Below are 23,210 nucleotides of genomic sequence, written 5' to 3' on the forward strand. Positions count from 1 at the left end.
CATTGGGAGTCCTGGAGGAATCCTTTAAAGAGAGGTGATAATTGACAATACAGAAGGGAATGACATGACCTCAACAGAGAAATGAAGTAGCAATTCTCACATTATAATCTATAGAAGAATCACATGGGAAATAAACAAAAAATTCCTGAGAATTCTGGGCTCTGCCTCCATAGTTCTGATACCACATCTAAGATCAGAAATATATAATTCTATTCCTAAATGTTTCTGATGCAGATGACTCATTGATCACACTTTGAAAAATACTGGTCTAGGACGTAGAGGGAAGAGAGGTTTATGAGCTGTGGTGAAAGCTTTCCAGTACTTGAAGTCAGTTTGGACCCTTTCCTAGAAAACCCTTTTGGCTTGCTCCATTAGGCTATTTCAGTCTATCCCAGCCTAGCCTGGATAATTCCCATTTGTGGGGGGTTGGTTTCAGTTAGTCACTGCAGGATATTTATCAACAACCCTGGCATCTCCTTAATAGATGCTTTAGGGATCCCTGGGTGGCTCAGTGGTTGAGCTTCTGCCTTTGGCTCAGGGCATGATCCTGGAGTTCCGGGATCAAGTCCCACATCGGGCTCCCTTCATGGAGCCTGCTTCTCCCTCTACCTATGTCTCTGCCTTTCTCTCTCTGTGTCTCTCATGAATAAATAAATATAAATCTAAAAAAAAAAAATTCTCTCCTTAAAAAAAAAAAATAGATGCTTTAGTAACTTTCATTCCCCGGTAGTGACATCAAATGTCTCCAGAACTTGCCAAATGTGTCCTGGGGTAATAGGGGCAAAATTGCCCCTGCATGAGAACTATAGATCTCATTGATCTTGACCTTTCACCTTGAGTATACATATATTTGAAATGAAGTCTTATTTCTTTCTTCTGGAAGTATGGTAGATGACCAATAAAATGGTCCAAACTCATCTGCCTAATGCCCATTACCAGCATGGCAGCAGGGTATGGATATGCACTTTCCTAGAGGTAAGACTCCTGAGAATCTATCACAGTCCTCCTCTGGCCATAGTCTTCGTGCACCTTTTAAACGTCTCCATCTACTTCTCTTCTTGTTTATCTTCCTGTCTTAGAGATAAAGACATTTCTACTATTAAAGGCAATTAAGGGCTTTGGTGGAATGTTGCTTGAAAAAAAGTTTTAAAGAAGGTAAAATTTCTTAAGTTTCTTTTTATAAACAAGGGTCTTGAGGTTAAATCATTCAATTGTTTTTATTACATTTTAAAAAAATACTTTTCACATATCATTATAGATTTAGCCATGCTTTGTATATTTTAAGCCCTTATATGATAGAGTACATTTTTTTAAAATATGAAAAAAGCTAAGCAATAGTTTATATTTTTTCCTTTACAAAGTATATTAAGATGTGCATCAGGCCAATGGTCTTCTTGAAATTCAAATGACTTATGCAGGTGTTTTTGAGATAATATTTATGATGAGTAATTCTGGGTGTGCTGAAATTAGTGGATGAGCCCTTGAAACCAAACAAGTTGTAGATAGAAATTGATAGTTTCATAGCTTAGCATTAATTTTTTAAATGAAGTTTGGAGAGCTCTAACAGGTAGTGAATCCAGATATAACAGAGATCACTCTTTCTTTCAAAGATGTAGCTTTAGTGCATTTGAAGAATTTGCCTTGGCATTTTTTTAGTATATCAGGTAAAGAAATAATGAGGTAGCCTTTACATCTTATAATAAATATGGAGGTGATTTAACTTTGTCAAAGGCTAGATTCACAGAGACTCTAAGATAGGGATTGTGCCTTGAGGAAGCTTTCATCTTAATATTAAGGATGATTTTTAGTAGGGGCAAGATACTGTATCAAACTCTCTCTAACCCTTTAATGTTTATCTTTGTTCACTGGTTAAAAGTTGTCATTTTCATGAAAGTTTGCAAAGTCCCTTTTTTTTTTAAAGAAGTTTTCCAATTTCATAGATTTGATGCTTTCTTTAAAAGGAACCACTAGTATTTTTCTATGATTTTTGGCAATAATCATGCATTTCCAGTCTTTTGAGGATGTTTTGTCCTTTAATCTGTGGTTTTAAAAGTTTCTTGCATAGTTCAACCTCTTTTGCAAAGAAACATACAATATGTTGTCCATCCATAGAGATTTGTTTTTAACCAAAGAAATCATTTCCAGTTTTGAATTGAGGGTAGCCTTCTGGTGCTATTGCTGCATTTCCCCTAAAGCACAGTCACCCTAAGAGAAATAGATGATAAGGTTCCAAACCAGCTCAAGCCCTGGCAGGCATATGTAAGGGGGGGGAAGTATCCTGGCTTCTCAGGGGAACCACCTTAACTGGACTTTATTCTTATTTTATTCAAAAGCAGTTGAAGATACAGTATATTCCTAAATACACCAGGAACAGAAGTCATGTATTTCTGGCACTTGTGTTTCGGATCATTGTTTTATTAGCTGGCAAGTTAAGCCTCAGTTCCCTCATCTATTGGATAGAGAGAATAAAGTAATAGAATACTATATTTTTGGTGTGTGGGGATTAAGTGATGTAACATATAGGAAAGATCAAATTGGCTGGGATGCTTAATATGTGTTAAATCTGGAAAATATCCAGAGTATATTAACCCAATAAAGAGAAGTTATCAATCAACTTTTATCAGTAGGCTGGTCTTTTATAGGTCAGTGTAAGAAGCAGCCTGAACTAAGAATCTATCATTCAAGGGACTAAACACTGGGATACGTATACCAAGTTGCAAATAGGGGTTATGTAGTGCTAGCCTCTGTGGAGGTCATATCAGTAAAGGGCCAGGAAGTACTTGTTTATATACAGATCTAGAAATCTAGCTCTGGAGATAAGACTTTCACATATATACAAAGCTTTTGAAAACAGAGTAGCAGCTGAGTAACTAATTATATGATCCTAGCAAGGAACATAATCAAAATGGAGCTAGAATCATTAAGCATAGCTCTATGAATGAGTTGGCTCTTCCTATTGCAAGAATGGTTTGCCTTTATTTTTTGATCAACCTGTATCTCTTTTTGGACTGCACTCCACAGCCAGTTTTTGGATCCCAAACAGAAGGTTCCTGTGCTATATTTCTTTTGAGAATCATATTTCTTGACCATTCACCATAAATGGGAAAAATGAGATTGTAACTAGATTGCCCCAGCCATACTTTGCTCCCAGCAATGTCCACTGTCAGGTAGAAGAAGGAAGCTTATCTCATTTTGGAAGTACTTTGTGCTTGTCTCACTTGGGCTTATGGTCCTCTCACACTACCCTGGACACTTATTGAAATACCTTTACCTGTGCAGAGTTCCTTAGGCCTAAGTTACCCAGGTGATCTAATAAATTGTGATAAATACTCCAAAAGGATTCCCAAAAGGTATCATAAGTTATGTAATAATACTTTATAGTGACATTTTTAAAATTTAAAAAGTGTTTTAAGTTTACACTCTCACTTGGACTTCAATGATTGATGAAAGTGTATTGGTATTATCTCCATTTTATTGTTGAAGAAATAGAAGCTCAGAGAGGTTACTGTAGTATCCAAAACTTTCACAGTCAGTGGCTGGCACAGGCAAGGTTGGGACCAGTTTCTCTGATAGGTAGTCTTGTGCTATGCAATGTAAAGATGTTGCTGCACCTGGTAGTTGAACTAGTTGTTAATCAAGAGATACAGGAAATAGCGTGTCTGATGGTGTATGTGATGGTAACAACTAATACATATCAGGTACTTAAACTTAGTCAGTGTAACATCATATTGTGGTACCCACTATATGGTAGAGTCAAAAGTTAAATTGTAGAAATTTGAATAAAGTCTTTTCATAATATGTGAATAAATAGCAAGTGGTATATATGGTGGCTGGGGGAACAGAGGATTATAGGTTGCATTTAATCAAGTTTTCTTTGAATGCGTAGATGAATTTAGTTGCTGGCAAGAAAATGAGTATGTAGATGATGTCCCTGCTTCTAGTCTAGTTCATATCTCATGCGAATCATGATTGCAGGATTGGAAGTTAAATGTGACTCTTTTTCCATTGTGGCTTAGGGAAATTCACCTTATTACTGCTTAGTCACATGACTCATACTTGTGAATAGTTAGAACATATCATAACTCATACACAGCCTTATGATGGCACCAATAGCCAGAAATAGAGTTCAGAGCAGGGAAGCACTATGGTAGACCTGCCTGGTCAAACAGGACTGGATGTTATATGTCACATGGACTGAGACCCATTTCTACCAGACATGAATTTTGTGAATACAAGTTCACAAAAACTTTCTGTAATCGTTTCCTCATATAAAAAGAACTATATATTTTATATATACTATATATATATATATTTTTTAATTTACTTTTTTATAGATTAGAGATCATTTATTAAGACACTAGCACTATACCTAGTAAACAAGTCATGCATCACAGATGCTGGTACTGTTAATGTGGGAGATGATCTTTTATGAAAACTCAGTACTTTATACATAGAAAGCAATAAACACAAAGAATTAGATTTGTGGGTGTGTTTTGAGCCAAGGTGATCCAGATTGTACCAGTGAAGCACAGTAAGAGGAGGATGTCATAAACTTTGTATAGCATTTTGGCTAATGTTTATTTTGTCTATTATGTCCCTAAATTATACTCTCATGCCAATATCATTTAGGTACTTTTCCATGAAATAATGAATAGATGGAAGGCATGGGGCATTGATGGAAAGCATGGCATTTCCATGAAATAATGAATAGATGGAAGGCATGCTAGACATCGTGCCTAGTTTGTCTTTGGACAAGGATTGTCTTATTTCTCATCTGTAAAGTTGCAATTATTCAATAATAATTAGCAAGTACTTGTATGGAATAGCCATTTGCCAGACAGTTTCAGGTTTTTGGAATATATCATGGGATGAGGGACAGTAGATCCAGAAGAAAATATTTGTTAGATGGTGATGACTGTATGGAAAAATAAAACAGGGAAAGAAGAGCAAATTAAGGGCATAGGGTAGGAATTAAGTTGCAATTTTAAAAGGAAAAATTTCAGAAAGATGTTGGTATTTCATCAAAGATCTGATAGGGATGAGGGACCAAGCCTTACAGTTTCTATGGGAAGAATATTCTAGGCAGAGGCAATAATAAGCACAAAGTCCTTGAAGTGTGGTCATGACTGATCTATCTAAGCAATAGACAAGGGATTCGTTTTTAGGAGTGAACAAAGGAAAAATAAGAACAATTGGGGATCAGATTATATGACCTTGAAGACTATTCTAATAACTGTGGATTCAACTCATACTAAAATGGGGAACTGCAGCATAATGTTGAGAAGATAAGTGACATTATTTGAGTTCATTTAATAGGATCGTTCTGGCTTCTGTTTAAGAATAGACCGAAGAAGATAAAAGGGGATTGGAAGCAAGGAAGTTAGTCAGAGGAAGATACCACAACAATCCAGCAAGAGATTTTGATGACTTGGCCTGTGGTAACACTAGAGAAGGTGACGTCAAATAATGGATAGATTGCAAAAATGCTGTCGACAAGATATGATGGCAGATTGGAGGCAGGATCTAAGAGAACGAGATATGTAACACAAGATTCTGGGTTTTTAACCTAAAGACTTGGAAAAATTGTGTGTTGCCAATGATTATAGGGAGATCAGGTTTTAGGAAGAGGTGGAATTAATCATAGAGCACTTGCTATCTCTGGAATATTGGTAAGAGTCAATAAGAAAACTTCATATCAACTTAGATAATTCTCTAAATGTCAGGAGTTGTCCTTGTGAAAGTAATAACTTGCAAGAGCCTGAAGTGGTATCTAGGTGAAAGCTAAAGATTTAATGGCTACAACTAATTGAGTTGTATTGGACTAAAGATGGGAAACCTCTACCTAAATCTATGACTGTGTACACCGTGAGTGCTTGGAAATTATTTGAATACGTGATAGAATTGTGGTTACATCTCACGATGGGAAAATAAGTGACCAGGAAGAAAGAAAGAAGGTTTGGAGGCTATACTCTATGTCTACTCAGGAATTGTTCCAGAGTATGTAGAAAAATGTATTCAATTAGAAAAAAAGGCATGGAATAACTGCTGATATTTAAAACTGGTTTAATTAAAATTACTGGATTTACTATGCACCCTTGAATAATGATAGCCATTTCTTCTTCTTGTAATTCTCGTTTCTCTAATGAAAGAAGAGCTAATTTTAGGCTATTATAGTGGATTATTTTACCCAGGTACATATAAATCTAACAGTTTTCTGAATTATACTTAAGATATCATTCTTTATGAATTATATGAGGAGAAATTATGATAATGAGACATAAATGTTATTAATATACTACTCTTAAAAGCACAGATTTTTATGGGATAGGGCTGTTAAGAAGTCCCATAGTAGGTATGGTTAAGTGGGTTTGATTTGCTTTTAAAAATTTATTTTAAATGATGTATAGTTGGCACACAGTGTTACATTAGTTTCAGGTATACAACATAGTGATTGGACAACTCTGTTATACTATGCTTACCACAAGTATAGCCACCATCTGTTACCATACAAAAATGTTATTAAAATACCATTGACCATATTTCCTGTGCTGCACCTTTTTTTTTTCTTTTGTGCTGTACCTTTTATCTCAATGACTTATTCACTCCATAACTAGAAGCTTGTACCTCCTATCCCCCTTCATCCATTGCAACCATCCCTCCCTCCAACCCCGCCCCTCTGCCAAATACCAGATATTTCTCTATATTCATGGGTCTATTTCTGCTTTTTTTGTTAGTTCATTTATAAGTGAACTCATATTATATTTGTCCTCTTCCAACTAATTTCACTTCACCTAATGCTCTCTAGGTCTGTGGATATTGTTGCAAATGGCAAAATCTCACCCATTTTATGACTGAGTAATATTTCATCATTTGTATATCTTCTTAATCCATTAATCTATCTATGGACACTTTGGTTGCTTATCCAGGGATAAATGCCCTGTAGTAGAAATACCAAATCATATAGTATTTCTATTTTTAATTTTTTGAGGAACTTCCATGCTGTTTTCCATATTGGCTGCACTGATTTACATTTCTACCAATAGTGCATGGAAGGTTCCCTTTCTGCCAACATCCTTGCCAATACTTGTTATTTCTTGTCTCTTTGATTTGAGTTCTTTTGACATGTGTAGGCTAATATCTTGTTGTTTTGATTTGCATTTCCCTGATAATTGACATTGAACATCTTTTCATGTCTGTTGGCCATCTGTATGTCCTCTATGGAAAAATGTCTATTTAGGTCCTCTGCCCATTTTTATCTCTCTCTCTCTTTTTTTTTTTTTTGGTGTGGAGTTATACAAGTTCTTTAATTTATCTGATAAAAGGTTAATATTGAAAATATATTTTTGCAAATAACTTCTCTCAGTAAGTCACCTTTCTTTTTTTTATGGTTACTTTTTCTGTGCAAAAATTTTCTATTTTGGTGTAATCTCAATAGTTTATTGTGCTTTTGTTTCTTTTGCCTGAGGAGACTTATCTAGTAAAATGTTGCTAAGACAATGTCAAAGAGATTACCCCATATGTTTTCTTTTAGGATTTCTATGGTTTCATGTCTCACATTTAGTCCCTTAATCCATTTTGAGTTTATTTTTGTGTGGTGTAATTGGTCTAGTTTTGTTCTTTTGTATGTATCTGTCTAGTTTTCCCAGTACTATTTATTGAAAAGATTGTCTTTTCCCCAATATACTCCCTAATATATTCTTGCCTCTTTTGTCATTAATTGACCATATAAGTGTGGGGTTATTTCTAGACTCTCTATTCTTTTCCATGTTTCATATTCTGTGTCTATTTTTGTGCCAGTACCATACTATTTTGATTACTATAGCTTTGTAGTATACCTTGAAGTCTGGGATTGTGACGTCTCCAGCTTTGTTCTTCTATCTCAAGATTGCTTTGGCTGTTTAGGGTCTTTTGTGTTTCCCTACAAATTTTAGAATTATTTTTTTCTAGTTCCATGAAAAATGCTATTGATATTTTGATAAGTATTACATTGAATCTATATATTGCTTTGGGTAGTAGGAACATTTTAACATTAATTCTTCTGATGCATGGACATGATATAGCTTTGCATTTGTATGTATCAGCTTCAGTTTCTTTTACCAATGTTTAATGGTTTTCAGTGTATAGATTTTTCACTCCCTTGGTTAAGTTTTGCTGTGGCTAGGATTTCCAGTATTATGTTGAATAAAAGTAGCAAGAGTAAACATCCTGGTGTTTATGATTGTAGATGAAAAGCTCTTAATTTTTCACCATTAAGTATAATGTTAGGTGTGAGTTTGCCATATATGTCTTTTATTACATTAAGATATGATCCCACTAAACCTACTTTTTGAGAGCTTTTCATCATGAGTGGATGTTGAATTTTGTCAAGTGCTTTTTCTGCATCTATTAAGACAATCATTTCATTTTTATTCTTTATTGTGTTGATGTGGTGTATCAGGCTGATTGATCTATGAATATTAAACCACGCTTGTTTCACTAGCATAAATCCAATTTGATTGAATAATCCTTTTGATGCATTGTTAAATGCAGTTTACTAATATTTTGTTAAGGATGTTTGCATCTTTGGTCATCAGCCTATAATTTATTTGTTGTTTCTTTGATTTTCGTACCAGGGAAATGCTGACCTTGCAAAATAAATTTGGAAGCTTTCATTTTCTATTTTTTGGAATAGATATGAACACTTCTTTAAATTTTTGATAGAATTCACCTATAAAGCCATCTGGTTCTGGACTTACTGATAGTCATGTACTGATTGCCATTTTGTTGTTTTTATAGTTTCTGTTCCTTTCTTTTCTTATAATTAGTGATTTTCTCTAGTATTATCTATTATAGGTTTTTAATTACCATAAGGTTCATATAAAGCAGCCCATATTAAGTTGATGATAACTAAAGTTCAGACACATTCTAAAAAACTTTTACTTCCCCATGCACATTTTACTTGTTTTGGTGAGTTCCCTTAACTAATGTTTTAAAGATATAATTGATTTTACCACTTTTGTCTTTTAGTGTTTGCCTATCACCATTAGTGTATGTTTGCTTTTACTCAAAAAATGTTTCTCTTTCATAAGCTTTCTTCTAATTATATCCTTTTCTTTAAATGGGTTTCATCTTGATTACTGTCATCAGTTGCTATTGATTGGGCTATGCTTTGAGAATTCTGAGACCATGTCTAGGACAAAGGACTATTATTGATTGGCCATGCCTACTAAACATACCATTGAAGAAAGAAATGGCAGCAACTGTGATACAAATCAGCCATCCTTGTTTTATGGGTTTTGGAAGAGGCATGGAGCATTGACAAGTAGGGCTAATCTTAAGGTTTCCCGTTGTGTTTTTTGTTTTGTACCTGCCTTACTTCTTGCTGTCTCCTGGCCTTTCCAGACCACAGCTTAGGCACTATCCTTCCCTTAGATTTTATTTTTAATCATCCCAGATTTTTTTTCCTTTTCTTTTCTCATAAAAAGGTCTATTCTCAAAATCTACCCTTTTCTAACTTATTTGCATGATAAATGTCAGCACAGTCCAACCAAAGGTAGCAAGGTTTGTTTGCTTATGTTCTTGGAAGCTTGTTGGGTGGGATGTTAAAACTATTCCTAAAGAATATATAGATCTCACAGCGTATGTCTTTTCCTGGATTTAGATGATGAGCTAGGCCAATCTTAAGTAGAGATGGCAGGTGCTAGGTCTAGGTCCCATGGACTAGGATTAAAAAAGCCTATATTGTAGGAAAAGAGATTTAAAACTTTAAAAAACAAGTCCAGGGAACCCAATTATTTGTTTTGATGGAAAGGAAGCACCAGACTTGGGAGGTATATTCAATGTTTGATGAGCTCTCCTAGGCCAGAAGGGGCAGCTCCATGTTTTTCTTTTTCTAGCTTACATACTAGAATTGTTTTTGTATTCAATATAATGAACAGTGTTATTAGCTTAAGGTGTATATTATACTGATTTAACAATTTCATATTACTCAATAATCCCCACGATAAGTGTATACCTCAATCCTCTTCATCTATTTCACTCATACTTCTATTCACTGCCCCTCTAGCACTCACTAGTTTGTTCTCTAAGAGTTTGTTTTTTTGTTTGTTTGCCATTTTTCTTTGATCATTTGTTTTGTTTCTTAAATTCCACTTGTTAGAGAAATCATGTAGTATTTGTCTTATTTCACTTACCATTAAACTCCCTTTTATCGATGTGTAGCATTCTATTGTATGTATGTATATACTGTATGTATTGATGGACATTGCTTCCATATCTTGGCAATTGTAAATAGTGCTGCAATAAGCATAGTGGTCCATTGATTTCTTTTTTTGAATTAGTGTTCTTGTTTTATTTGGGTTAATACTCAGTAGTGAAATCACTGTTCTGAGGAGCCTCCATACTGTTTTCCATGGAGTTTGCATTCCCACCAACAATGCACAAGGACTACTTTTTCTTCACATCCTCACCAATAATTGTTATTTCTTATTTTTTTAAAAAGTTACACTTTCAAGGTGACATAATTTGTTATTAGTAAGAAACATCTAGAAATAACATACTAACCACAATGAAGAGCCTGAATTTTTTGAATTTTAGGCTCTATAAATGGTTGGGTAAAATATTGTATAGTATGTATTTTTCTGCCTTTCATATTAGACCAGATTGCCTTCCCTGTCTCTCTTACTATGGCCATCTTGATTTTCTTTCTCCAACCCAATTAAGCCCCAAATGTTCATAATTATGGACATCATACATTTATGTAAAACCCCCATTCTTTCTTGTACTAAATCTTGACCTCTAATTTCTTCCTTATAAATAATTCAGTAGTGTTAGATAAGATTCTAATCCTTTGAAACTTTTTTATTGCCCCTGTGAATTTCTCCATGCGTTATCCCTATCACATTAAAACCATTATATACAGGCATTGGGGCACCTGGGTAGCTCAGTCCATTAAGCATCCAACTCTTGATCCCTCAGGGTTGTGAGTTCAGGTCCCATGTTGGGCTCTCTGATAGGCTTGAAGCCTAATTATAAAACAAAACAAAACAAAACAAAACACTATGATATGCAGGCATTAAAAGCAAGCCAAAGTGGTAACTTCAGTAAGAAGAGGGTTGGAGAAAGTCCAAATGCAGGAAAGTAGAGGTAAGGAGGAAACCTGCAAAGAGAAAGTGGTAGAATCCAAGAAATATAATTTTAAAAGATCCTTTTGGACTCAAATGGTGATTTAAGGAAACATGGGTCACAGAATAATAAAAACTTAAAATTTGATAAGGGCCTATCATTGCCAGGCATTCAGCTTTGAGGGTATTATCTCATTTAATACTTAATACTAGAAAGTGTTCATTTTAAGAGAGGAAATATATAGAAAAGATGTAGAGGAGAGCAGGAGGGAGAGGGTGATATGTAAGAAGGTATTGGAAAAGGGGTCTAGGATCCTGAGGAGAGGCAACAAACACTCCTGGGGAAGAAGTCTCTTCAGCAGTAATTCAGGTAGTAAGAGAGGCTTCCACCAGCTCTTTCCACCCACCTGATAAGGAAAGGGTCATGAGCTAGATGAAAGTTCCCTTTCTTCAACATATGAATAATGCCATGTAACACAATTCCTAGTGGTTGAATGTGAAGAAAAGTGAAAGAAAATAATAATTCAGGACCTTTGGATTATGCTCACTTGCCAGCATAGTCCTCTAGCGTCCGAACTTGTCATCCTTGACTCTTGTCTATTCCTTTCTTAATGGTTGTAATTGCATGCTGGAGCCTAGGAGATATTTCATAAGGTGTTAAATAGCCTTCATCATGTATCAGCAGATCCCCATATGCATACAGAGTTAGGCACTTCTGATAGTATAGATCCTTTGGTGGCTCATCTATTTTATGAAGATAATGTTCTTGGAGTCTTGAACAATGGCTTGTCTTAGATTTGTCTCTCAATAATGATGATACTGCTTAGGGAAATCCATCAAAGGTAGTGATCTTCTGCTAATTGGCTCTTGTATAGGAAAGGTAAAAAGGAATTTTAGCCCTTTAAAGAGAACCTTGGATGGTGAGGACATGCTCATTATTATAGATGACAGAATCAACAATCAATGCATGGTATATTTATGTGATGTAAAGATTGTCTTTTTACACAGGACTATCTCCCAGTCATGGTAGGTATCTAAAAATCCATCAGTACCACAATTGCCTGTACTTCTGTGTTAGGTGAAAACAATCCAAGATTTCCTGACCCAGAGGCCTTCTCTGAAGTATTAAAAAAGGAAGAGTATGAGAAGAAATATAGAAACAGGAGCTAGGGAGTCCTAAATGAACAGACATGCCAGTTCCTAATTTTCCAAGGGCCAACACCTCTTGATATTCCCACTTCTCCTTGGGATTCCAAGGTTAGCAAGAATGCCTTGTTTTGGGTTGAGTAAAAACTGTTCAGCCTTTAATAGTGAGAAAGAATGGCTCTAAGCCATATTTAGGAAATTTGTTGACTGTAATTAAGCCTTCATGGGAGTCCCCAAGGTTTACTTACCTATAATTGAAAAAATGCAAATGAAGACAGTTAATCAGTGGACTGGCTGACTATGAAGCGCTACTACCTACGTAAATGAATTAAAAACAAAGACACAAATTTGTCCAATTGAAAAAGTTACCTGGAGCCAACTGGTAAATTTCTCAATGCTGTGGAGATTTTTTCCTTAGATGGCAGTGCTTTTCTGCTAAGGCCTTTGCCAACTTAATCTTGAGCCATTACGTACAGATTTCCTAACAACTGGTCTTCAGCATTGGTAGAACACCAGCTGCCTCTCTGGCATCACTCAGGGTAACCCTGAAAAAAAAATAACAGACCTCTTATCCTTCTTTATGCTTTGACTGATCCACTACTTAAAGTTATAAAACGTTTGATCTTCAAGATATTAAAAATGAAATGTGAATACCCATGAGATTAAGCCAACTCTTCAGGAGTTTTCCCACAGTACTTCAGCTGTCATTTGTAAAGGATTGTTGGAATATTACCAGATTTAATGCAGTTTTTTTTTCATAACTATAATTGAAGCATACCTATGATGGTCATTTCACCTCAGACACCCTATTTGCTATTATATTCAGCTAATTTTTATCACCTGATTTAAAATAATTCCCCCATACTTTGAACTTCCTTTATTACTTAAAGTCTTCTGTTTAATCAACTCTTATTATGGTATCAGCTATCATACTTGTCAGCAATCTGATTGGAAGAAACAAAAACAAAAGATATTAAACAAGTCAATTTAAATACGGAAGGAAAGGTGTACAAAATACAGAGGTGTATGACAAATCTGTATTATAAACCATATCAAGTAGTTCTTGACACTCTGTCAAAATGTGACCTCTTAGAGAAAGGAGGTAAAGATGTTTCTTTTCCTAAGCTCCTCAGCAGCTTTTGAGGGACTAAAGTGCTGTGATTAATAATGCCAGTCATGGCCACCATAAAGATGAGTGGCAAATCCCTGTCACTACCTTATCCAGAAGGAATGCGGTTTTGCTAACTTACTACATTGTTGTTTGATGAAGAGTGAGTGGACTAGGACACTGAAAGGAGGGCTTACCGCAAAGGAATTGTCTTATTTGCAAGTGTGTAAACATCCATAAAGTTAGGGAAAGATTTGGTTAGGCTGAACCTTTTCACCATGTCTTTTGTTTGCTTGAGTTATTTATTATGCTGAACTTGCTAGAGCTTTTAAAAAGTGTTATTGATGTAGACTATGGAAGAAGTAGGCAGGTATTTCAAGGTATTTCAAAAGTATCACAGTTTCTGAATAGATCAAATATCTTTTCAAAGCCTCATGGATTTTTAAAACGTGAACTGTTCTTGGTGGATAAGAGGCTCCAATGCTCTGGGTTTCTAACCTCCCATTCATTAACAGCAAAGCTGACTTGTAGCGGGGGCGGGGGTAGGGGTAGTCGTTTTTTGTTTGTTTGTTTGTTTCCTCCTCCAAGAAATTTGTGACTCCTTTTGGGGAGATAACTGTTTAAATATAAATAAATGACCAGCTGCAGTGGAAAGATTCCAGTTTTCTCACGGTGTTTACTTTCAATTTATTGTCCGTACTCCCATTACAACTTCCTCCCTGCAAAACACTATCCCAGGCCTGAATATGTAGAGAATAGCCCCATTAAAATACTTCTTAGATGTGAAATACTAAGTTATTCCCACTGAAAGATCTTGCAAGAGCCTAAAATGGACTCTGCCCATATTTGCAGAGCCCTTTTAGCATTTTCAAAATCATTAACACTATCAGCTCTGACTTGAGAAAATTAAAATAGCGTAGGCCCAAATGGGACTGTGTTCCCTCCCCTAGGCATTTCTAAGTTTTTTGAGGTGATTAAGTAAAACTCCTCTGTTTTTATACATCAAAATTACCTTGAAATGAATTTGGTTTATTATATTCTATTTCATTTAGCTGGTAGTCCCATGCCATTTGCATTATTTTAAATCCAAGTACAGATAGCTTTGTACTGGGGATTCCCATGAACTACCATTTATGGTTTAGTATTTATCAGTAAAACTCAGCTATTTTGAAAATAGATTTCCAGGTTATATTTCTATCTCTCTATGCAATCTTAAAATGGATTATTGTAGAACACATAATGAAACCCTAATTTTCTTCTATGATTATATACCTGGCTCTCACACATTAACATCCTAAGACATTAACTATGTCCCATATATTTAACCTAGTGTGTTTCCCTCCACCTCCTTTACATTATTTTGTAGTTTTGACAATGTCCTGTGTGTGTATATATATGTGTGTGTAGTTAAAGGCAGCTGTTAAGTCTAAACTGCATTTGTCTTATTGCTGGGTGGTCTCAGGAATTTCACCATGATTTTCAAGGATGAAGGATTGCTAATTACTTAACAGAAAGTAGCCTTGCCTGTCAAGGGGATAGTTAAGATATTTCTTGATGATGTTATGCTTTAGATTGATACTGAAAGTATAAAGCTGAGAAAAATTTTAGTAGATCTATTGAGCTTTTTGACCAGAGAAAATAAGGATTCAGCATTTTATTCTTTCTTCGTGAAAATACTTAAATAAAGAATATAAAGGAAGAAGAAATCAGAAATTGACATAGATACCTATAATATGCAGAATGCTGTTCATGAAATAATTAGGAAAACCAGTATAAGTAAAACATGTGGTTTCTTAGAACTGGCCTCTGAAGTTTCATTCCCATAATTTCAATTGCCACTTTGATAACTTTACTGACATGTAACACAGATACCTCAAATTCAGCATGTCCAGAATTAAACTCAATATTGTAACACCTCCACTTTCCTCTTATTTCTATCATCTGGTTTCAGAACATCAATATATACCTAGCTATACTTACTATCTAGGAATTCCAGAATTATCTTTTTTTTTAATCACTCAACCATCTAGTCACCTATAACCACCTACTTCATTCATTAAAGTGAGTTTAGACTATCATTCTCATCATGATGTCTTCTTTTTCCACCATATCCCTACCTGACTGAAAGTAGGTACTATATTGTCTCTGTTTCTTTAGCACCTTAATCCCACTAAACCACTTATCAGCATTAGACCTTATGGTTTGTGTCTGTCTATGTATACCCAACACAAGCATGGTGGTTGGCACAAAGTAGATATAAAGTAAGTATTTGAAGAAATATGTGGATAGGTAGAAAGAAAGAGATAAACCAAAAGATTATATGAGAATTCAGCATTTCCAGAAATGGAGGTGTACTTTGAGAGTTTGATTGAGAGTTTGATTGAGTCTCTCAGTTATATTTGCATCAAAGTCTGTTTCTATTGAAACTGAACACCTTGGGGATCCCTAGGTGGCCCAGTGTTTTAGCGCCTGCCTTCAGCCCAGGGTGTGATCCTGGAGTCCCAGAATCAAGTCCCACATTGGGCTCCCTGTATGGGGCTTGCTTCTCCCTCTGCCTGTGTCTCTGCCTCTGTGTGTGTGTGTGTGTGTGTGTGTGTGTGTGTGCCTCATGAATAAATAAATAAGATCTTAAAAAAAAAAGAAACTGAACACCTCTTGCAACATAACCTCCATTTGCATGAAGTAGTGTAAGACTTATGGGAGGGGGTTTCAGAATTCTTCAGATGATCCTGTAAAGTCATTTTAAGCACTTTTCATGACAATCTTCAACCTAAGGAATTAGCACAAATATCAATTAATGAAAAAAATCACAAATCAGCAACATCTCCTCTCTATATCTCTCCATTCAAAACACAAATTGAGGATGATGTAGGGAAAGATAAATCTGTCTATGAGAATTTTAGTGGGGTTAAAAAGAAAAGACTAGTACAGAGGCAGAAAAAGAACTAGAAAAACCCTATAGAGATGGCTATGAAACAGCTCTCCCACCCTTATTTGCTTTTCATGGATTGTAACAGAACAAGATGTGAGGAAACATCTGCTACCTTTTTAAAATAGTACTTTGATATTTAAAAAAAAAATAGTGACAGAATTAGGAGAAGCCTGATTTCTGTGGTTAGGGATAGCAGACACCTATAAAATAAAATAGGGAGAATTAATTAGTCTAGCATAGCTTGATAGATTGGTGAGCTGTGGCTTCATCTGCCATGCATGGCTCTGGGAAGCAGCATCAAGAAATGGTTAGTCCATGGACTCTGGAGTTAGGCTGCCTGGGTTTAAGTTTTGGCTTCAACACCTACCTGCAATGTGATACTTAGCAAGCTGCATGGCCCCTCTCTGTCCCAACTGGGCATAATAGTAATACCTGTCTCAGACATTGTTGTGAGATTGAATGAAAGAAAAGAAACTCAGGGAGCTAATGCAGAGACTGGTACATTGGTGTTAAATGTAGGCTTTTTTTTTTTTAATTAACTGAAATTTAGGTTACTTCTCTTAGATATAAGGACTGAACTAAATGTCCAGTAGGAATAAAAAGTCTCTTAAGTAGGAAAAGATATGAGTCTTTCTGCTCCCAGGTTAATCAGTACATATATAGACTAGCTGGAGGAATGTATTTCTAAATACAATCCACTTTAAAGCTGTTATAAATCTAGGAATACCAGCCCTGATAGAGGAGGCTTAGAGCACTAAGTAGCTGAACCCCATCCAAGAGCACAACCAGTCAGTGACTATGTGCAGTGACTATGCTTCAGAGAAGCTGAGCAAGTATAAGAGAAATCTGTGGGGATCAGATTCCAGTCGCTGCTGCCATGAGGATAAATCTAAGCCAAGAAGGAGGTAGGAACATACCTGAGGCCAGGAGACCTAGTTACAAAGAATTCAGGCTCCAAGGATGAAACTAAGAGTCACAGCTGAGATGGTGGCTCTCACCATACTCAGTCATGATGTGTATAGAATGGTACCAAGTTTAAGGACAGGCATTACACAAACAGAACTAATCATTGAGATAGGTTCATTTTGAATGATAGTCACTAAAAAACAAGAACCCCAGAGATGAAAGAGGGGTTCAGATGGTAGTCTTTGGAGAAAAACAGTATAGGTCCTGATCCCTAGTTTTGCCCATTATTTCAGAGGCAAGTTCTATTACCTTTCTAAGCTTATATTGATTGTTCCTACTTCAAGGAATTTTTGGAACTTAAACCATGCAATGTAATTAAAAGGACAAAGGCAATGTCTAAGCACCTCCTAAATGCTCAATTAATATTGGTTATTAGGACTTCATTTGTACATAATTCATTTATATATCTTGTCTGAAAATGCCATATAGTATAAATTGCAAAACAATACAATTAGGTTAAACAGGGTTTCCTAAACCTTGTATTAAAAGATCTTGCCATGTAGCCCTAGTCATTTTAGTGTATTTTCTTTAGGAAGTGAATTTTTAATGACACATACCAGGTCTCTGTGCTATTTTGGACAAGCATAAAGGGGAGTCATTTTTAAATAAAACAAATTCTGATTGTAGCAACAATGATCTAAATCATTAAAATGGATATAGGGGAATGGTAAACATTATCCTTTGGCTTTTTCTTAAACCTGGAGTTCGTAAATATCTTTTTAGATTGGGCATGTTGTCTAGCAGTATACTTGTTCAGGGTTAGCTGGCCCAGTTCCTCACCTACTAGCTTTACACTTCACCACAAATTCAGTATCTGCCCTACCAGTTACCTTGAATGAAATCATTGGCTTTATATTTCAGAGATGTCTCACTTTCAACCAATGTATTAGGTTTATTCACAGGATTCCTCCATCAGGCTGGGAGAGCAAAGGGGTTCTGAAGAAGAGACAGGCTATCATATTTTTGCTGCAGAATTAGACACCATCTATCTGAAAATGGAATCGGTGGTAAAAATTTCCAAATTACTTGTAATTCTTCCCTCTGGATCCACTCAATTCTCCCAAGATTTGCTTTCAGAGAACCACTTAATAATGCAGTAGATGCATCTTGTCTTATTCTACTTCTACTAATTTTCTTGCCCAGAAGCAAATTCACAGAACTGTCCCTGATACCATTCTTCCCTTTCTTTACCCATGATACACAACAGAATTAACTTACTTTATGAATGAATATTTCTCATTTTTGAAACCTGACAGACTTACAGGGAGCTGTCAATTGGCCAAGGGGTAGGGTATCTAGCTTCTAAAGAAACTGTGACTGACCCAGTTGTCCCAACATTTGCTATCTCTCTATCTCATTATTTATACTTCTACCTGGGGGTATAATAAAAAAAGATAAAAAAGTAAAATTCAGCCAGATAACTGGCCCCGATGTTACCAAACTCATGTATGTTCAAAGTCCTAAAATCATTAGATGAAATAAACCTTCACATAGTCCTTGGGTTTCATTTATCCAGTGGTTCTCAATCTCTAGCATGCATCAGCATCCCCTGGATTACAGATTTTTTTATTCAGAAAATTTGAGAGTTTCTATCAGGTTCCCAGGTGATACTGATACTGCTGGTTCATAGACTATGAGAATCACTGTACTACTAATCCATGTGTGGCTTCTCTTCTATTAACATGAATAACCTAGAATTTGCTTTTCCTTAGCTAGCTTTCAAAATTTATGCTCTATAAATTAACAGTATGGGTTAAGCAGTTATTTTTGTATATGTGCACCTTGTACAGTGTAATAGAAGTGGTAAAGTGCTTACTCTATATATTTGATTGATTTCATTCACAAAGCAGTCAGTTATCTCTTTGCTGAATCATGGCTCTAATCCACAAATCTCTTTGCTTCTTTTTTATGTTGTTATAGGGTAAATGTAATACTGGCCTTCGATCTATATTTTAAATAGTAAAGCCTCAATTCTATGGTATTGAAAGGAATTCATACATAGAAAGCATCGTCCATTGTTTTCCCCAGTGACCTAACTTCATGAGCTTTTCTGGTGGTGGGAGAACTGAGAGCTCACTTGTCATAATTTTTTTAATTTAGCATTATATTTATTTAGCTCTAATGAAGTACACGGAACAGAGAACAGCCTGAGAAATAGCATCACAGAGGCCTTAGATGTAACTTCTGATGTGCCCAGTCACTGTTTGGGACATGCTTTGATCACAGAAAATGGCAAAAAGTTAAAATAAGGGCAAGTCACATCACATAGAGGGGCCACAGTATTTGGGGTCCCTTAGCTTAAAAAATTTGCCAATTACCTTACACACAGAAGGTACATATCTAACTCCCATTCGCTAATGCCACTACACCCCATCAAGCTCAACAATGAGAAACATTATTGGATTCCTCATTTAACTGCAATGGATATATTTTCTTAGATGATATTATAAGAAGTTTGATAAATAGTCAGCTGTTAATTCTTTCCTTTTATTAGATCACTTGTAGATCCTGGCTGAAAAGGAGTCTGGGAAATGCAGTTTTGAACTTTCTTGCATCTGTAGTCTAGGAAGTGAAGCAGGTTGAAACAGATATTGAATGGTTTCATATAAAATATATACCACATTGTCAAACTAGTTAAAAGAATAAAAGAGATGAACTAAAAACATCCCTGGTTTGAGTCTAAGGATCAGCTTCTAAACCTACTCTAAGTTATGACTTGTTATAGTATCTTAGCTATCCTACCCAACAGTGTGGGAGTATGGTACAGTCTTTAAGGACTTCATCACTTAAATTGTATAAAGCACAAGTTCTCTCATCATAAAATACAATGACAATAATAGCTACCTCCTAGGGTGCTTATGAGTTAAATGGGGAAATACAAAGTTCTTAAAATAGTGTTTGCCACATCATAAGAAATCAATATTTCATTAACATGGGGTAATGGGGATCTCACTGAATACTCTCTGACCTATGAGAGCTTGACATAATTATTATTTTTGTAAGAGGTAGATTCAAGACCTGAAAATGCTTAAATAGATATTCAAGTCCAGTGAACACCTCAATAAAAGGCAGTGCACCAACGGTGTGTTTCTCTGCTTAGCTGCCTGCATTCCTATCATAACTGAGCTCAGGATGAAGAAATAATCTATAAATAGATATTTCCAGGGGTAGAGCTATAAAATTGAGATATAACCCTGTATACCTTTTTATTCTACAGTGCCTGCAAAATGCCTTTTAAGCATTTGAGTAATTCTCACCCTCACCAAACAACCTAATGTAATAACATAAGATATTCCACTTTGGAAAACTTGTGTTACACTCAAATTCTTACATACTAAAAAGTTCTTAGTCTTTAGAGGTATTGGGGTTTTAGAAAGCTATACCTTATAGAGTGTCTTCTTTTTTTCTTTTCACCTTGGGATTAAGGATAGAAGAGAGTGATTGCTATGTAGCTTGTTCACTTTATCATTTAATAATTTGCTCTTTTTTTGTTAATATTATATACCTGCACAAGCACAACACTGTTTGAACTATGAAGTTACACCACCATCTTGTGAATGCTGTGCTGTGACTAACCCAGGTGTATCTCTCTCCTCCTCCTGCTCTAGCTGGACAGTGCCACATCACTTATCCAGGCAGCTAAAAACCTGATGAATGCTGTTGTCCTCACGGTGAAAGCATCCTATGTGGCCTCAACCAAATACCAGAAGGTGTATGGGACAGCAGCTGTCAACTCACCAGTTGTGTCTTGGAAGATGAAGGCTCCAGAGAAGAAGCCCCTTGTGAAGAGAGAAAAGCCTGAAGAATTCCAGACACGAGTTAGACGAGGTTCCCAGAAGAAACACATTTCGCCTGTACAGGCCTTAAGTGAATTCAAAGCAATGGATTCATTCTAGGACGATAGGCTTTAATAAGAAAACTTTTTTTTCCTTTTCCTTTTCTTTTTAATTCCATTTTTGTATGCATACCTGCCGACTCGTATGCCTCTGGCATGGGGAAATTAAGGGAGCAGTGTCTGTTTGCATGTAAGATGAGATGTGATCAATACTACTGATTCATCAGTAGCTGGGGAGGGAACAGGGAATTCCTGTCCTGAGGTGGCACAGAACTGTCCTTTGTAACATTCTCATAAAATTGGGCAAAGAGTTCGCATTGCAATGTTTATGGGAGTGGGAGGGATGGGGAAAATAAACTTCATTCTACAAAAGCAAACTCTAATGCATGCAAGAATCATTAGGTTGGCAGGTATCTTAATAAGTGAAAAATCTGGAAGTGTAATGGTAGAACATAAAGCTTGTATTGCTTCTGTTTCAGTGCAAAAATGTACTAGCCAATACGCTGAAGTGTGTGGCCCACAAATTGAACAATTTAACTTTGAAGTCCTATCCATGACATTATGTGGATTTTTTTTTTCCTAAGGAGAAACTAACTCATTGAGCCAAAATGTTCCTTTGAAATCTGTATTCTATTCTTTCCTTGTAGTAGTGCCATTATGAGTGCTCATATTTTCAATTTTCCCCCTTTACTGAAAGTAAACACTTATTTGAGACCATTATAATCTTTGTGGGGGCACTAGAAGCACAATATGCTGATCCATCTTTTACTTTTAAAAAAATGGAACTATGATTTTGCTAGAAATAGGAGGCCCAGTGGTGGAATGTTAGAAGAATGGAACTGATGCTGTGTGAAGGTTTAGAGGCAAATACATAGGTGTAGCTTGGAGTGCTGGTATCTAATATGCCATTGTATCCACTAACTCAAAATAAACATGTATAATCTGGACATATGAAGAATGCTTCTTTTTTTAAATGCATACTTAATTAAAGATTAGAGCATCTTCTTGAAAATTGATTAAAAATGCTTTTTTTGTTTTTGGAGATGGGTGTAAAATAGCTAATATCTCTAGGTCATTTTTAGAGTCCAGAAATTGCTTTTATTTAATGTTTTTTTTTCCATTTGTTTTTATTTACTTTCAAACAATCTAAATGATAAAGTCATGTGTGAGACTTATATGAGCCATGTTCAGCCCTGGGCTAGACTTAAGAAAGATAATGTGTTCTCAGAAAATGAATAAAAAAAATTTCTAGGAAGACTCATTAATTTCAAGGTATTTCTCTCTCCAAATTGTGAAAAGAAGGCCTCTCTCCCATTACTCAGGAGGGGTGGGCTGTAGTCTTTCAGCTATGGCTTGAGGAGAAAAAGACTCCAAATGTTCATTTGTGTGCCCAAAACTCCTTCCATTTGATTTATCCCTATAGGTTAGCACGTTATAGTGTGTCTCCCAAGACTTCTGGTAAAATAAGGTTTGTTTCTTAGCAATATGTTAATACATATTGAGAGTCATGGACTCCTAGGCTATTCTAATTTAGGTGAAAGAGAAGAGGCCTGGGAGTTGGGGAAGGAGAGAAGCTTATTTAACATTGAATTTAGATATGGTTCTCCTCATCTGGACTCAGAATGATCTATCGATAGAGAAATCATCATCAGGGCAGCCCGGGTGGCTCAGCAGTCCAGGGCGTGGTCTGCCTTCAGTCCAGGGCGTGGTTCTGGAGACCCAGGATCGAGTCCTACATTGGGCTCCCTGCATGGAGCCTGCTTCCCCCTCTGCCTGTGTCTCTGCCTCTCTCTCTCTCTCTCTCTCTCTCTCTGTGTCTCATGAGTAAATAAAATCTTTCAAAAAAAAAACATCATCAATGCAGTAGATGAATTTTCAACACTATTATGCAACTATTTCAACTAGACTGCCCTCTTAATTTGCTTACACATTGAGAGAGGCAATCACTGACACTCATTCTTTCAGATATTTATGGAATAACCCCTAAGCTGAACATACCACCCAGTGAACTGGTTGGCAACCTTCCTTATTAACATGAGTATGGCATAACTGGGTTTGTGCATTATTCTATGATTTAAAGGGTTGAAGGAATTAAGTATTCCTCAGACCAGCCAAGAAACT

At 35.9% G+C, this 23,210-nt stretch overlaps 1 protein-coding gene across 10 annotated transcripts in view; it reads left to right on the forward strand.

Annotated features, from left to right (window-relative positions):
- The window catches only part of CTNNA2 (catenin alpha 2), a 1,080,823-nt gene extending 1,058,787 nt beyond the window's left edge, over window positions 1-22,036 (forward strand). For 8 of the 10 annotated variants that reach the window (XM_077843060.1, XM_077843058.1, XM_077843061.1 and 5 more), the window contains 2 exons: window positions 18,145-18,261; window positions 20,863-22,036. In XM_077843060.1, the coding sequence (XP_077699186.1) occupies window positions 18,145-18,261; window positions 20,863-21,150 (405 nt within the window). In that variant the 3' untranslated portion in view covers window positions 21,151-22,036. The remainder of the gene's footprint in view (window positions 1-18,144; window positions 18,262-20,862) is intronic. The other 2 variants (XM_077843062.1, XM_077843064.1) reach the window with 1 other exon arrangement.
- The last annotated feature ends 1,174 nt before the right edge of the window (window positions 22,037-23,210 follow it).

Source organism: Canis aureus, chromosome 12, assembly GCF_053574225.1.
Source record: "Canis aureus isolate CA01 chromosome 12, VMU_Caureus_v.1.0, whole genome shotgun sequence".
NCBI lineage: Eukaryota > Metazoa > Chordata > Mammalia > Carnivora > Canidae > Canis > Canis aureus.